We start from the raw sequence: 17403 nt of genomic DNA, 5'->3' as shown, positions 1-17403 counted from the left end.
GGGCAGTGGCGCTTACCACTAAGCTCGGCCCTGATGTCTGTTGAGTGAATTTGGAACTAATAGTAAGTTTACTGCATTGTGCATCCCACAGGTGGTGTCATTAGCCATCTACCGCAAAATACACGGCGATGGCGCTTACCATTGTGTTCCACCGAGCAGCTCATTTATTGAAATTAACTTCAATCTATCATTGAAATCTTGTATGTGAGCAACAAACGAGTTACCTGCTGCAATCTGAAGGCCTGGCCATTACTGTATATTTTTGGTGTGACATTTCTGTGCAGGATATCTTGGATTTTCTTCATAACGGCATCTGTTCTTTCTGCAGAAGTCTTCATACAGGGGACAATGTCATAAATTGGAAAAGGCATGTAGCGTACAGTGTAATTACTGTAACAATGAAGCATACGTAAGTACTATTGAACAATTTTTGATGCAATGTATGTTTGTACAAGAACAGAGAAGCTCCTAAAGATTCCATTACAGGAAAAAACTGCACACAGTATCTGTGTCCAGTTTAAATACATGGCAACATCTTATAAATAATATGAATAAAAATATTACATTGCCGTTTTCCAGTCACAATTAGAAGTTAGATTTTTGATGGATGATAACAAGATTTACCTCTCCAATGCATAGGCTATGTCCGAATAACCTTGCAATGTTATATTGTTGCGATCATAAATTATTGTTCGCAATTTCGAGTTGATCTGCAGTGCTTTTGCAAGGAGCCTGGCCCCATTGTCCCCCATCATGTTTCCACTGAAACACCAATCCAAATACAAACAATAAATATCAAATACCAAGGATAAGAATTCATGAGACAGAAAAATGGCACCTATTTACTGTTTGTTGGAACAGGACTTACTAACACACAAAAACAGGAAAAAGGAAACGCACATTACATCTCTAACTTTGGGACATGAAGAGTACTGTTTGTTTATGAGGAAGGCATGAGGGAAATAGGAAAAAGCATGATAAGATAAAAGTTCATTGCAAACCTTCACAAGTGAGAGACAATGTAACTGACAATGTGATGGGACAATAAAGGTTACAATTCAACAGTCTGGAACGTACCAATATACGATATTAAGATAAGTATGAACAAGCAATGGAAAATTATCCATGCTGAGCCACAGATACGCCCAAAAAAAAAGACTGTCACACAAGTAAGCCTTCGGCCGAAAAAGCCTTTGTTGGAATTAGATCACACACACACACACACACACACACACACACACACACACACACACACACACACCACGACAAATGACTGCAAACAGCAGCCTGGCATGGGAGAAGCAATATGGATGATAGGGCTTTTTAGGGTTGCACAGGGAGGGGAGGGATAGCATGGTAACAGTGAGAGACAGTGAAGTCCTGCTTGTGGGAGCATACAGGGACGAGTTGGAGAGAGGGTAGGACAGCTAGGTGCATTTAGGAGGTTAGAAAGAGGGTGCCGAGAGGGGGTGGGGGTGAGAATGGGGGATCGCAGTGGAAAACTACAGAAGTAAAAAGACTGTGGGTGCATTGGAGTATTAGAGGGCTATGTAGTGTCCAAGTGGGAACAGGGAAGGGGATACGTGGGTGTAGGACAATGACTAACGAAGGTTGAAGCCAGGAGGGTTAAAGGAACATAGGATATATTGGAGGGAGAGTTTCCACCTGCTGGTGTTGGTAGGAAGGATCCAGATGGCAAAGTCTGTGAAGCAGTCCTTAAAATGGGGAATGTTGCATTGAGCAGTGTGCTCAACAACTGGATGGTCCACTTGTTTCTTGGGCACAGTTAGTCTGTGGCCATTCACGTAGGCAGACAGCTTCTTGGTTGTCATGCCTACATAAAATGCAACACAGTGGTTGCAGCTTAGTTTGTAGATCACATGAGTGATTTCACAGGTAGCCTTTCCTTTAATGGGATAGATGATGCTTGTGACTGGACTGGAGTAGGTGGTGGTGGGAGGATGTTTAGGAGACATCTTGCATCTAAATCTATTACAGCGATAGGAGCCATGAAGTAAGGGGTTGCAAGCAGGAGTTTTGCAGGGATGGATGAGGATATTGTGTAGGTACAGTGGGCACTGGTATACCACTGTGGGAGGAAGGATGGGAAGGATAGTGAAAAGGATGTTCTCTACTTCACGGAATGACAAGGTAGTTGAAACCCTGGAGGAGAACGTGACTCAGTTGTTCCAGTTCATCTGTGGTTGGACGGTGGGACTTTGGGAGGTGGTGGATGACTGGAGAGATAAGGCACGGAAGATCTCTTTCTGTACAAGGTTGGGAGGGTAATTACCCTGATTAACCTGCTATCTGTCCCCTCCCCACCCCAGCCTCCTCTTTAGCTCCACCACCCAGATTGCTTCTCACATCATGTGCTGCTGCTTGCAGTCTGGCCTCAGTAGCCAGCGACTGTGTGTGTGTGTGTGTGTGTGTGTGTGTGTGTGTGTAATTCCGATGAAAGCTCATTTGGCCGAAAGCTTACTTGCTTGACAGTCTTTCTGTTGCAGCTATCTGCGACTCAGCATTTCCTCTACACACTCCTCATTGTAATCTATCCTTTTCATAATATTGTCAAGATAAGTATGACATTAAGGGTTGACCTCCAGTGTCATCTGCCACTCTTACAGGCTTATATAAATTTTGTGACAATCTTATTTAATTTATCTAGTCTTTTTAAAAATCAATTTATTATTTTTATTCATATTCTGATGATAATTTTGTTTAGATCTTGACAAGCATACAAATATTTCTGTGCTGGTTGGACTGTTAGTAATTGACACTTTAACACAAAACATAAACAATTCTCATTTTGTAATTCCAGGAAAACTTTTAGGCAGAGTGAAACTAGTTTTTTGTTAGTATTTGTGGAATAAACTTCTGCAAATGTTAGGAACATTTTCCAGCTAATAATCTTCATGATATAAGCAACTTAATAAAAAGCACTGTTAATGATCAAATTTTATCAATTACAATATTCAAAGCTAAGAGCCATGTAAAACTTCATGTTGCAATGTGAGAGGCACAATAGGAGCTGACATGCTCCATTGTTATCCTATACCACGCACAAAGGAATGTCAATTCTACCCACCAAAATCTGGAATTTGATGACACTTATCCGAAATGGAAATTTGCAACATGTAAGTCTAGATTCCCAATCCTGAAGAAAAGCGATTATCTTAAAATTTGGAGGAAAGAAGTACACCAAGGTGGCACCAGACTTGAATAATTGTCCTTAACTGACTTGGAAAAATGGGAAATATTTCAAGAGGCACGACGCTGTTATGAACAGGTCACAACTAGAAACCTACAGCAATGGGCAATGACCACTGAATTTCCGTATTTGTCAGAGAATTTTCACTTCCATGCTTCTAATACTTGGGCAAAATCCTTCAAGAAAAAATATTTGATAAGGCAGCGAAAAATCACGAAATTCGTCAGCAAAAATGATGTCGCAACTTTGGACGAAACAGTGGCAGCAGCAGAGAAATTTCATATGCAGATGAGACATTTCAACATCGACTATATATAACACCGACCAGATCATATGCCAGTATGAGTCAATGTACAACAGGTCTCTGGATGTTAAAGGTGAAAAGACTGTTATGGTGAAGAAACTCAATCTATTGAAGACCACCCACTCTTATGCAGCACAGTTCAGTTTAACCGCTTCAGGGAAAGCTTTACCCCTTGTGTTTTTATGTTTGCAAGAGCCTGAAAATAAATTAGGTCCTTGGGTTGCCACCACTGTCAAAAAATTAGAAGAGGAGCACGAAAATGTTGTCTTTACTTGTTGCATGTCAGGGAAACTAACAAAAGAGCTTTATGCAACATTCTTGAAAACAACACTGAAGCCATACATCACAGACAATAAATTTCTTCTGTTGGTGGATTCTTGGAGCAGCCAAACAGATTCAACGTTGTATGATGAGAGAGTTACGAATGAGCTAGGCAAGGCAATGAGTACCACGAAGGTCATTCCACCAAAATGTACACCGCTGGTTCAACCATGTGATGTATATTTCTATTGCCAAGTCAAAATTCTAATTAAAAGACTATAAAGTATCCCTGAATTGCTCCAACAACAGCGAAAAATATCATCAAGAGAAGATGCAATTAAAAGACATTCGATCATGCAACATCAATTCAGTGCTCCTGTGTTCACCCCTATGATCCAGTACGCTTGGTTAGCACACAAACTGATATCAGAAAAACTGTCGTTTCAAAACTAGAATGAAATGTCCTTTCCAATGACACATGTTTCGGCAAAATGTAACAACTCAAACAATGCCTTCATAAAATGTGCCTGGTGTGAAACATACATATGTTTCACATGTTTCTGTGATAGATGTCACCATAAAAACTGCAAACCTTCAACTGTGATAATAAATAAAAAGTAGAGCACGTAATCACAAGAATCTTTGGAAGCTTTATTTTCATATTAACACTTTTGCCTAATTATAAAAATATACTTCTTGAATGTGTTTAATTTCTATGGTAAATAGTAGAACAATTGGAAGAAACAAAGTAAAATAAACATGGGAAAAAACAGAAAAAAAAATCAGGAAGCACCTGGGATTGATCCCAGGTCGCCTGTTTCGTAAGCAATGTGCTTGACCAACACTCTACACCGTTAATGACGAACGGAGTGCTGAATAAGGTACATAGTGCTACTGGAAAAACTTTCGAGAGCATTTTCTCTTTTCCTAAGGTCCACCCAGGCGAAATATTTAAGGCATGTGATGAGGAGACCCACCTCCTTCTATACACGCAATTTGGGCGAAATTGGCGTGTCCCGATTGGTGACCTCCCCTTGTCAGTTGTGCAAGGACATTCATCAGTTTTTTGCACAAGACAAAGAAGCAATGACAATGAAACTTCTGCAATGGACTAAAAAAGTGGAACAAGAGCTCTTCAACATATTTCCAGTCTTACATGATTTTCTGGGAACCAACAAAATCAGAGTTGATACACATCAATAGCTACAACAATAAAGAACACTTCAAATCTTTGACCTCCAACATCACCAAATTAAAGGTACATATTTTCCCAAATTTTGTGCCAAATTTTTAGGAGGTTGAATTGTAAACACTAATTTTCTTCAGACAGTAACTTTATCTAAAACAATTAATTTTTGAAAAAAAAATTAATCTAATAATAATTTATTTCAATAACTTGTCTAATACGGTGATTATACATTTTATTCTGCATTCATATGAATGACAAATCAACTAACTAGAGCAGTATCTAAGCCTTTTCATGTTTCTTTTAGGAACTACTTCCCTAAAATTGAGGGCAAAATCCAATGGATCAGAAATACCTTTTGAGTAGGTGACTTAAGGAAATGGAAAAAGTCCTGAAGTGAAAGAGACTTGCTATCTGAACTATCATGTGACCAGACTCTAAAATCATTTTTTAAAACACCACCATTGGTCCAGTTCTGGAAAAGTGTTTGGCAGAAGTATCCAGCAATTGTCAAAATTGCACCAAGAGATCAAATGGGCTTTTCAACCACCTATCCATGCGAGACAGCTTCCGTTTTTTTTAAAAAATAAGTACGGGAATATAATGAATGTACATAGTGATTTGAGGCTAAAACCAACCAGTTTTACTCCAGATTCGATTCTCTTTTGCAGAACAAACAATGTCAAAAATCCCACAAAGCTTCTTTTTTTTTTAACACTGATCGCTCAACTTTGAGTTTTCATATAGTCGTGACAGCCAAGACTTTTTTTTAAAATTATGTTTGGTAGTGTGTGATTGTGGTTAGTCATGAAGGTGGTTATGGAAAGTTGAATGATGACCTAATAGCGGTCAAGGAGTGGGTAAAAAGTTCTATGTTCAAACATGTTTTGTTTTTGGTTTAAAAGTTAGTTGAAGGGGATCATGCAAGAGTGAGGGGAAAGGAATGGTCTGGAATTATTCTGACGATCATCTCTTGGGATGTTACTCTACTGTGGATACAACAGTAACAGTCAGCAAGGTAAACCACAAGATTAAAAGAATGGAAAATCATAATGAAATGCAGGAGGATCTGCAATGAAGTGACGCATGGTGCAGGGAATGGCAATGTGCTGCAAATACATAGAAAGAAAGATCCTTTATCATTAAGCTACAATATAGCAGGTCAGCAACTGGAAGCAGTTAATTCCATAAATTATCTGGTAGTAGGCATTAGGAGTGATCTAAAATGGAATGACCATATAAAATTAATCGTTGGTAAAGCAGATGCCAGACTGAGATTCAATGGAAGAATCCTAAGGTAATTCAGTCCCAAAACAAAGGAAGTAGGTTACAGTACACTTGTTTGCCCACTGCTTGAATGCTGCTGCTTGAATGTGTGGAATCCGTACCAGATAGGGTTGATAGAAAAGATAGAGAAGATCCAACAGAGAGAAGCACGCTTCATTGCAGGATCATTTAGTAACCACGAAAGCGTTACAGAGATGATTGATAGACTCCAGTGGAAGACTCTGCAAGAGAGATGCTCAGTGGCTCGGTATGGGCTTTTGTTGGAGTTCTGAGAACATACCTTCACCGAGGAGTCAAGCAGCCTATTCATACCTCCTACATACATCTCGCGAAGAGACCATGAGGATAATATTAGAGAGATCAGAGTCCACACAGAGGCACACAGACACTCTCTCTTTCCACGAACAATACGAGACTGGAATAGAAGGGAGAACCGATAGAGGTACTCAAGTTACCCTCCGCCACACACCGTCAGGTGGCTTGCGAAGTATAGATGTAGATGTAGACATCCAACACAAAGCTACAAGCAACAAAACGGATCCAATGCAATCATGCACACTCAGTACCGTAACAACCACACGCACTAGTCAGGAAAACACAAGATGGTAGACGACAACATACAAACTCTCACGCAAAATTAGCAACATTTTCAAAAATTAAGATATGAACACAGCATACAAAACACTTAATTCCATTAAAAACACCCTACAAAACTGAGCATAAGACATAGATTTATACTAAAATGCAAGTATATATTGATTACAAAGTAACACTTGTGATAGTAGGTATGTGGGGGCAAGAAAGGTACAAAATTCAATGTCAAGATACAAAGAACACTTGAAAGCACAGAGTAAGGGGCAAATCATTCCACATTTGCAGATTATCACAGGAAGCATAATCACAAGCCAGCCTCCAGGGAAGAACATGAAAATAATCGGAATACATTGTAAAAGACACCTTTGACTTTGCAAGAAAATCATCATACATTAGAAAGCCAAGAAGAAAAGAAAACACTTCTGAATGACCAAGCATATGTGACAAACAACTCAATATTTACATTATAACAACAGTGGAAATTCCTGGGTGGAACAACACTTACAACAAAGGAAATGCAACCACTTACCTATAGCTCTGTGACGTGGTAGATATAAACAAGCAACAGAAAACAGTATTCAAACTAGCTTTCAAAACTGCTCCTCTTTCACATAAAACTACACAGACAACCAAATGTACATAACTGAGGCAAGGCCAACTGCTTGTTAGCAGCTGTTAAGAGAAGTTTGCCTGGGCACATGGAGGTGTGGTGGGGGGAGGGGTGTGGTATAAGGAAGGATGCACAATGTGAGCAAGGATTTGCGTGATAGTATGAGACAGGTCTATCAACAGATGACTGAACATCTCAACAAGAAGAAGATAGGAATTCAGAGGATACGACATATAGGAAGGAGGGAGGGAGGGGGGAAACTAAGGAAACAATGGGGAAGAAGAGAGAGCGGGGGAGCGGGAGAGAGGGGTGTGAGAGGGGGAGTGAGGGGGGGAGTGGGGGGGTGAGAGAGGGGTGGGAGAGAGAGTGGGGGGGAGAGAGGGGGAGAGGGGGAGAGAGGGGGGGAGAGAGGGGGGAGAGAGGGGGGTGAGTGAGGGTGGGAGAGAGGGGGGAGAGAGGGGGGGGAGAGGGGGAGAGGGGGGGAAGGAGGGGGGGGAGAGGGGGGAGAGTGGGGGGAGAGAGGAGGGGGGTGTGGGGGGAGAGTGGGGGGAGAGTGGGGGAGTGTGAACAATACGTTCTAGTGTAGGGGAGAGGGGGGAGAGAGGAGGGGTAGAGGGGGGGAGAGAGGGGGAGAGAGGGGGAGAGGGGGAGAGGGGGGAGGGAGGGGGGAGAGGGGGGAGAGAGGGGGAGAGAGGGGGGGAGAGAGGGGGAAGACGGGGGGAGGGGGAGGGGGGGAGCGGGAAGAGGGGGAGAGAGAGGGGGAGAGAGGGGGAGAGAGGGGGGGAGAGAGGGGGGAGAGAGGGGGGGAGAGAGAGGGGGGAGAGAGGGGGGAGAGAGGGGATAGAGAGGGGAGAGAGAGGGGAGAGAGAGGGGGGGAGAGAGGGGAGAGAGAGGGGAGAGAGAGGGGGAGAGAGAGGGGAGAGAGAGGGGAGAGAGAGGGGAGAGATAGAGGGGAGAGATAGAGGGGAGAGAGAGAGGGGAGAGAGAGAGGGGGAGAGAGAGAGGGGGAGAGAGAGGGGGAGAGAGAGGGGGGGAGAGAGAGGGGGGGAGAGAGAGGGGGGAGAGAGAGGGGGGGAGAGAGAGGGGGGTAGAGAGAGGGGGTAGAGAGAGAGGGGAGAGAGAGAGAGGGGGAGAGAGAGGGGGGGGAGAGAGGGGGAGAGAGGGGGGAGAGAGGGGGAGAGAGTGGGGAGAGAGGGGGGAGAGAGGGGGGAGAGAGGGGGGAGAGAGGGGGGAGAGAGGGGGGAGAGAGGGGGGGAGAGAGGGGGGGAGAGAGGGGCGAGGAGAGAGAGGGGAGAGAGGGGGGGAGAGAGAGAGGGGAGAGAGAGAGGGGAGAGAGAGAGGGGGAGAGAGAGAGGCAGAGAGAGAGGGGGAGAGAGAGGGGAGAGAGAGGGGGGAGAGAGAGGGGAGGAGAGAGGGGGGAGAGAGAGGGGAGAGAGAGGGGGGAGAGGGGGGAGAGAGGGGGGGGGAGGGGGAGAGAGGGGGGAGAGAGGGGGGGAAGAGGGGGAGAGAGGGGGAGAGAGGGGGAGAGAGGGGGAGAGAGGGGGGAGAGAGGGGGAGAGAGGGGGAGAGAGGGGGGGAGAGAGGGGGGAGAGAGGGGGGGAGAGAGGGGGAGAGAGGGGGGGAGAGAGGGGGGAGAGAGGGGGGAGAGAGGGGGAGAGAGGGGGGAGAGAGGGGGGAGAGAGAGGGGGGAGAGAGGGGGGAGAGAGGGGGAGAGAGGGGGGAGAGAGGGGGTGAGAGGGGGAGAGAGGGGGAGAGAGGGGGAGAGAGGGGGAGAGAGGGGGAGAGAGGGGGGAGAGAGGGGGGGGAGAGAGGGGGGAGAGAGGGGGGAGAGAGGGGAGAGAGAGGGGGGAGAGAGGGGAGAGAGAGGGGGAGAGAGGGGAGAGAGAGGGGAGAGAGAGGGGGGAGAGAGAGGGGGAGAGGTGGGGGAGAGGTGGGGGAGAGAGAGGGGAAGAGGGGGAGAGAGAGGGGGAGAGGTGGGGGAGAGAGGGGAAGACGGGGGAGAGAGGGGGAGAGGTGGGGAGTGAGGGGAAGAGGGGGGAGAGAGGGGAAGAGGGGGGAGAGAGGGGAAGAGGGGGGGAGAGAGGGGAAGAGGGGGGAGAGAGGGGAAGAGGGGGGAGAGAGGGGAAGAGGGGAGAGAGAGGGGAAGAGGGGGGAGAGAGGGGAAGAGGGGGGAGAGAGGGGAAGAGGGGGGGAGAGAGGGGAAGAGGGGGGGAGAGAGGGGAAGAGGGGGGAGAGAGGGGAAGAGGGGGGAGAGAGGGGAAGAGGGGGGAGAGAGGGGAAGAGGGGGGGAGAGTGGGGAAGAGGGGGGAGAGAGGGGGGAGAGAGGGGGGAGAGAGGGGGAGAACAGGTGAGAGGCGGAGAGGGTGAGGGGAGGAGAGGGTGAGAGGGGTAGAGGGGTAGAGGGGTAGAGGGGGGAGAGGGGAGAGGGGGAGAGGATGATGCACAGCGTGGAACCCTGAACACACCATTTTCCTTGATAAAGGTGTCTGACAAGGCAGAACCCACACAGACTTTCAAAACACGGTCTTTTGAAAATTCCTGAAGAAGAAAATACGGCATGCGGCCTTGGAAGTCTCACATGTAGAGAATATGGAGGATACCGGTCCTTCAGCAGGCATCAGAGACTTTCTCCAAATCAAAAAAACAACCACAGTCTGGTACATCTACAGAAAACCATTTATGATGTGGTTGGACAAAATGACGAGATAGACAACTGCAGAACGGCACCCAGTAAATCCACACTGTGCAGTGGTTAGGAAATTCCAAGACTCGAGCCACCGTACCAGCCGGGCATGAAACCATCAACTTGGAAACACAGCTGGTGAGAGAAATGGGACGGTAGCTAGAAGGAAGGTGTTTGTCCTTTCTGGTCTTGGGTATGGGTATGGCAATGGCTTCACCTAAGCGTCTGGGGAACTTGCCCTCTGCCCAGATGTGGTTGTATGTGAGAATGAGAACGTGCTTGCCTGCAAGAGAAAGGTTCTGCATACCTGAATGTGAAAATTGTCCAGCACTACGGCGGAGGATCAGGATGAGGTGCTCCCTCACAGTTAAGGCGGCATTGTAGTACTCATGATTGTGAGAAGAAAGGGGTATTGCCCAAGCATCCTCCACTCAGTTCCAATGGAGTGGATGGAGCCTGAAATTTCCACAAAATTGCAGCCCAAGGTGTTGAAGATAGCAATAGGGTCCACTATGACATCATCTGCTATGGTCAGGCCAGAAATTGGGGAATGGACCTTGGTCCCAGAGAGCTGTCGGCAATTGGGCCACATGATGGAAGAGGGAGTGGATCTGTTGAAATAACTAGCAGATGAAATTAAATTACCTTTTTGCTATCCCGAAGAACACAATGACACAGTGCAGGCAGCTGTTTACACTGAATGCAGTTCACCGTCTAAGGAAGATGGTTAAAAACACAGAGAGCATTGCCTAGCACGCAAATCACTTCATGCCACACCTCAGTCCATCAAGGGATCAGGTCACAGTGCAGTAAAGATCTAGTGCCAGGAATGAAACATTCTGCAGCGGTAAGGATAATGTTTGTAAGTTATTTTACCAGGTCATCACAACTGGGGAAAAGTTTGTTGAAGGTTGGCAGGGAGGAGTAGAGATTTCAGTTGGCCTTAGAAAGCTACCACTTGTGCACGCATGTAGGTGGGATAGGGGTAAGCAAACGGATAGCACATTGGGAATGGTCGCTCGAGTACTTGTCACATAGGATGGACCACACAAGATGACAGGCAAGCTGGGCAGTGCGGAGGGATAGATGCAAATGCGAATAGGTGTGGGTGGACTCCGATAGGAACATGGGTTCTCCCGTGTGAAGACAAACGAGAATAAATTGACTGACAAGGTCACCCAAGAGGATAATGATCAGACAGTTTCTGGGAGAACTCCAAAGAGGATGGTGTGCATTAAAGTTACCAAGCAACAGAAAGGGGTGAAGGAGTTGCCCAATAAGCTGGAGGAGGTCTGCCCTGCTGACACCGAATGACAGTAAACGGTACAAAAAACAGTTAAGTGAGGAAGGAAAATTCTGGACAGCAATGGTTTGGAGCCAGGTGTTCATTAAGATGGTTTGACTATGATCATCATCCTAGATGAGTAGCATGACTCCCCCACAAGATAAAATGCCATAAACCGGGGGAAGGTCAAAGCAGACTGGGAAAAAATGCGAGAGTTCAGAGCAGTTGTGAAGACGCAATTTTGTTTCTTGGTGGCAGAGAACAAGTGGATGCTGTGATTCCAAGAGCAGCCGTAATTCTTCTTTGTTGGATCTAAGGCCATGAATGTTCCATTGGAGGAGAGTCACGATGAGGAAAGGGGAGGAGGAAAAGATTAAGGGGTGTCACCTTTAAGGCTGCCGAGTGCTAGTCTTCATGGACCCTGTACTACAGGGCGCAGAGGCTGGAGAATCCTGCTCCACGAGATCTACAGAGGCGTCAGCATTCTCCCTCTGTCGATACACTAAGTCATGAGCAGAAAAACGATTGGTCGTGCACACTAGTGACACGGAGGTCGGCCAGGTGAGGCTATCATTTGACGACAATATTGAAGGGGATCTCCAAGTCAGCGAAGAAGAAGACCATTTGCCTTTGTTTGATTTCTTAGGGCCTTTATGGTTGACAGAGGGAGACTCACAAGCTTGTTGGCTGGAGGGACGTAAAAAGTCTACACAGGAGTATTCCTTCTGCCTTTTCCGGCCTGCTGGTTGTGTAGCAGAGGACTTTGCCCCGTGAGGCAAAAGTCTGATGGCTTGTTGCACAGCTGGAGGAGGGAGGAAACAGGGATGCTACCATGACACTGAGTGATTATACAAACGCAGTGCTGAATTTGAGGTCGCATGTCTGTGTCGCCATGTTCTTCATGGAGGAAGAACAGTACTGCAAGTGCCAGATCGTAGAATGCAAGGTTTCCGACTAGCCAACAACTTGCAAGTGACAGGGTAAAGCACATTTCCCTACCCCTGAATCTTTTGAACGGCATGCTCATTGAGATATATGGGACACAATCTTGGAAGAAGGCTGCATGGTCGCCATTGCAGTTGATACAGTCAGGAGGTGGGGGGAAAGAATCGTAAGAGAATGTACATGCAGCATGAACAGTAAAGAGGCTGCAAAGGCTGGGGCCCTATGGTAGCCAAGCACGAACCTGCCAAAGAAAGGCGAGCACCTTGTGGGGAGGTTTAGGTGAGGAGGAGTGCGAGACCGCAGAATGTGATGGAGAGAGGTTCCCTCTTGCATATTTCAGAGAAATCAGTGCTGAAAGCCAGTATCCAAATGGCTTGTGCAGTGAAACAGCTGTTCAAAACATTTGTAGCGCTTTTGTCTGGTAAGTCAAATCAACTTTGTTTTTAGATATATTTTTCCCCACGTGGAATGTTTTCCTTTATTATTAAAAACAAAGATTCCAAGACTTACCAAGCGGGAAAGCGCCGGTGGATAGGCACAATAAAAAAAACACACAAACACACACACAAAATTTCGAGCTTTCGCAACCGGTGGTTGCTTCGTCAGGAAAGAGGGAAGGAGAAGGAAAGATGAAAGGATGTGGGTTTTAAGGGAGAGGGTAAGGAGTCATTCCAATCCCAGGAGTGGAAAGACTTACCTTAGGGGGAAAAAAGGAGAGGTATATACTCACTCACGCACACGCACGCGCACGCACGCACACACACACACACACGCACACACGCACACACGCACACACGCACACACGCACGCAAAGCTGTGGATCAGGATGTGGTTTGCTAGAAGGATTAGGAAAGACGTGGTGGATTTTGTACCACGGAAACATTGAGAAAAGTAGTATTCCATGGCTGCAAGGTAATGGGTGTAGGGTGTGTTGGTATGTAAGGATGCACCATGCATTGTGACCAACAAGGAGTCTGGAGGTAAAGGGACAAGAACTGTGGAAGGATGAGAAGTCGTGGAAAACCTGCACTCTCAAGGCACCTCAGCAGTACATGGTATGCCTCCAATCGTAGATGGGATTAAGAAGGAAAAAAATATAGAAAAAAAAGATAATGCAGTAGTACATTCATCACAAATACTAAATCAGTTTTATCTTTCTGGGGGGATGTGTGATGAAGGAGGCAATATGTAACTGTAAAGTGAATAATGTACAATAAGTACAGCTTGGAATCCTGTGCTAGCTATGATTAAATATAAAGAGAAACAAGAATATTTGACAACAGCGCACTTTATCCAAACCCACAGCTAAATTTGGCACACACATGGTAGGCCGCAGCTCAGTTCCCAGTTGGAGTCTGTGAAAACTTCCATCATCTATCTGCAAGCACCTCAATCACACACAGGTGGCTTTCAAATGAGGCCTCCATCACAGACCACAGTAGTGTGGAGACCCACAGTCATTAACTGCTAACAGTAGAACACAGTCACCATCAGACTAGGAACAGTATTTGTGGGATACACACAGTGTCACACAGCAGCAGACCCGAGAACCATAAATTGAATACATCCTCTGACTCCTGAACAGCCACACGTGTTTCACCACTCCAAATGTATTGTCAGTAATTACATTAAAACTATAAATTATTTCAGTGCAAAAATTACACTTCACAAAATACAAGATGTCTGACTAAACAAAAATTGTAGCTGCAAAAGATATAAAGAGAATTTTAACCAATTGTAGACTTCATATACTTTAGATACTGTCAATCTACTTTAGAAACAAGAAGAAAGGAGAGAGAGAGTACCTGATGTCTATCATCTGCAAGCACTGATTACTCCCCAATGCATTAATCAAATTGTAGAGATCCGACTTCAGTTTGGAATCTGGTATGCATAATGACTGAAGAACACAGTCTTCTTCCTGAAATCAATTTCACTAATAAATGAACAAATAGAAAATTACATATGTATATAATGAAATATTAGTATTGATTTCCTTTCATTCACGAAATACAAATCAGACACTTCTTATTAGGCACCCAACGATCCAATGAGGCCAACATGTACCATGGAAAGAATTGTGTAGGAGATAAGATACAAAGGAGAAAAGAGAGGGAACTATGTCTTTGATTATTCAATTTCATGTAGCAGCCATAATCACAGTAACCCAATGACTACAATCCAACCAGAGTAAGAAACATCTTCAAGATATTCTGTGTGTCACACTACATCATCATTTGTAACTTCTATCCAAATAACTTGCTGGTAACATGGTTATGCTGCATCCAAACCAAAAAGCTAAGTACATTCTTAAACACAACCATATGCATTACACAGCTCAACTGTGCTTCCTTTTCTCAGCTTTTTATTTGTTGGTACACCACAGAATACACTCCCTCCCTTACACTCTTTTACTGGAAGACTATACTTTCCTCACACTGATAACTTTTTTTGTTGCAACGTGACTTACTCCTCTTCGTATATATATACATGATGATGTAAATAAAATAGAAAGAAACTTCCACTTGGGAAAAATATATTAAAAACAAAGATTTCAAGACTTACCAAGCTGGAAAGCGCAGGTAGATAGGCACAATAAATAAAACACACAAACACACACACAGAATTTCTAGCTTTCGCTACCGGCACTTGCTTCTTCAGGAAAGAGGGAAGGAGAGGGAAAGACGAAAGGATAAGGGTATTAAGGGAGAGGGTAAGGAGTCATTCCAATCCCGGGAGCAGAAAGACTTCCCTTAGGGGGGAAAAAAGGACAGGTGTACACTCGCGCACACACACACATATCCATCCGCACATACACAGACACAAGCAGATATTTCTATAGGCAAAGAGTTCGGTCAGAGATGTCAGTCGAGGTGGAAGTGCAGAGGCAAAGATGTTGTTGAAAGACAGGTGAGGTATGAGTGGCGGCAACTTGAAATTAGCGGAGGTTGAGGCCTGGCGGATATCGAGAAGAGAGGATATACTGAAGGGCGAGTTCCCATCTCCGGAGTTTGGATAGGTTGGTGTTGGTGGGAAGTATCCAGATAACCCGGACGGTGTAACACTGCCAAGATGTGCTGGCCGTGCACCAAGCCATGTTTAGCCACAGGGTGATCCTCATTACCAACAAACACTGTCTGCCTGTGTCCATTCATGTGAATGGACAGTTTGTTGCTGGTCATTCCTACATAGAAAGCGTCACAGTGTAGGCAGGTCAGTTGGTAAATCACGTGGGTGCTATCACACGTGGCTCTGCCTTTGATCGTGTACACCTTCCGGGTTACAGGACTGGAGTAGGTGGTGGTGGGAGGGTGCACAGGACAGGTTTTACACACAGGGTGGTTACAAGGGTAGGAGCCAGAGGGTAGGGAAGGTGGTTTGGGGATTTCATAGGGATGAACCAAGAGGTCACGAAGGTTAGGTGGACGGCGGAAACACACTCTCGGTGGAGTGGGGAGGATTTCATGAAGGATGGAACTCATTTTGGGGCAGGATTTTAGGAAGTCGTATCCCTGCTGGAGAGCCACATTCAGAGTCTGATCCAGTCCTGGAAAATATCCTGTCACAAGTGGGGCACTTTTGTGGTTCTTCTGTGGGAGGTTCTGGGTTTGAGGGGATGAGGAAGTGGCTCTGGTTATTTGCTTCAGTACCAGGTCGGGAGGATAGTTGCGAGATGCGAAAGCTGTTTCCAGGTTGTTGGTGTAATGTTCAAGGATTCCGGACTGGAGCAGATTCGTTTGCCATGAAGGCCTAGGCTGTAGGGAAGGGACCGTTTGATGTGGAATGGGTGGCAGCTGTCATAATGGAGGTACTGTTGCTTGTTGGTGGGTCTGATGTGGACGGATGTGTGAAGCTGGCCATTGGACAGATGGAGGTCAATGTCAAGGAAAGTGGCATGGGATTTGGAGTAGGACCAGGTGAATCTGATGGAACCAAAGGAGTTGAGGTTGGAGAGGAAATTCTGGAGTTGTTTTTCACTGTGAGTCCAGATCATGAAGATGTCATCAATAAATCTGAACCAAACTTAGGGTTGGCAGGCCTGGGTAACCAAGAAGGCTTCCTCTAAGCGACCCATGAATAGGTTGGCGTACGAGGGGGCCATCCTGGTACCCATGGCTGTTCCCTTTAATTGTTGGTATGTCTGGCCTTCAAAAGTGAAGAAGTTGTGGGTCAGGATGAAGCTGGCTAAGGTCATGAGGAAAGAGATTTTAGGTAGGGAGGCAGATGATCGGCGTGAAAGGAAGTGCTCCATCGCAACGAGGCCCTGGACGTGCGGAATATTTGTGTATAAGGAAGTGGCATCAATGGTTACAAGGATGGTTTCCGGGGGTAACAGACTGGGTGAGGATTCCAGGCGTTCGAGAAAGTGGTTGGTGTCTTTGTGAAGGATGGGAGACTGCATGTAATGGGTTGAAGGTGTTGATCTACGTAGGCAGAGATACGTTCTGTGGGGGCTTGGTAACCAGCTACAATGGGGCGGCCGGGATGATTGGGTTTGTGAATTTAAGGTAGAAGGTAGGGGTGCAGGGTGTCGGTGGGGTCTGGAGGTTGATGGAGTAAGGTGAAAGATTTTGTAGGGGGCCTAAGGTTCTGAGGATTCCTTGAAGCTCCGCCTGGACATCAGGAATGGGACTACCTTGGCAAACTTTGTATGTGGTGTTGTCTGATAGCTGACGCAGTCCCTCAGCCACATACTCCCAACGATCAAGTACCACGGTCGTGGAACCCTTGTCCGCCGGAAGAATCACGGATAGCTTGGGCTTCAGCAGTGGTGATGATGGGAGTAGGATTAAGGTTTCTTAAGAAGGATTGAGAGGCAAGGCTGGAAGTCAGAAATTTCTGGAAGGTTTGGAGAGGGTGATTTTGAGGTAGAGGAGGTGTGTCCCTCTGTGGCGGAGGACAGAACTGTTCCAGGCAGGGTTCAATTTCGATAGTGTTTTTGGGGAGTTGGATCATTAGGAGTAGGATTAGGATCATTTTTCTTCGTGGCAAAGTGATATTTCCAGCAGAGAGTACGAGTGTAGGACAGTAAATCTT

The 17403-nt window shown here is 45.9% G+C and overlaps 1 protein-coding gene across 8 annotated transcripts in view; it reads right to left on the bottom strand.

Moving 5' to 3' along the window:
* LOC126356058 (F-actin-uncapping protein LRRC16A) overlaps positions 1–17403 on the bottom strand; it is a 488103-nt gene that overhangs the window by 154583 nt on the left and 316117 nt on the right. For all 8 annotated transcript variants that reach the window (XM_050006760.1, XM_050006755.1, XM_050006753.1 and 5 more), the window contains 3 exons: positions 14172–14287; positions 625–762; positions 225–390 (listed from right to left, as the gene is read on the bottom strand). In XM_050006760.1, the coding sequence (XP_049862717.1) occupies positions 225–390; positions 625–762; positions 14172–14287 (420 nt within the window). The remainder of the gene's footprint in view (positions 1–224; positions 391–624; positions 763–14171; positions 14288–17403) is intronic.

This window comes from Schistocerca gregaria, chromosome 3 (assembly GCF_023897955.1).
Source record: "Schistocerca gregaria isolate iqSchGreg1 chromosome 3, iqSchGreg1.2, whole genome shotgun sequence".
In the NCBI taxonomy this organism is placed as follows: domain Eukaryota; kingdom Metazoa; phylum Arthropoda; class Insecta; order Orthoptera; family Acrididae; genus Schistocerca; species Schistocerca gregaria.
This window is presented reverse-complemented; position numbering and strand designations above follow the sequence as displayed.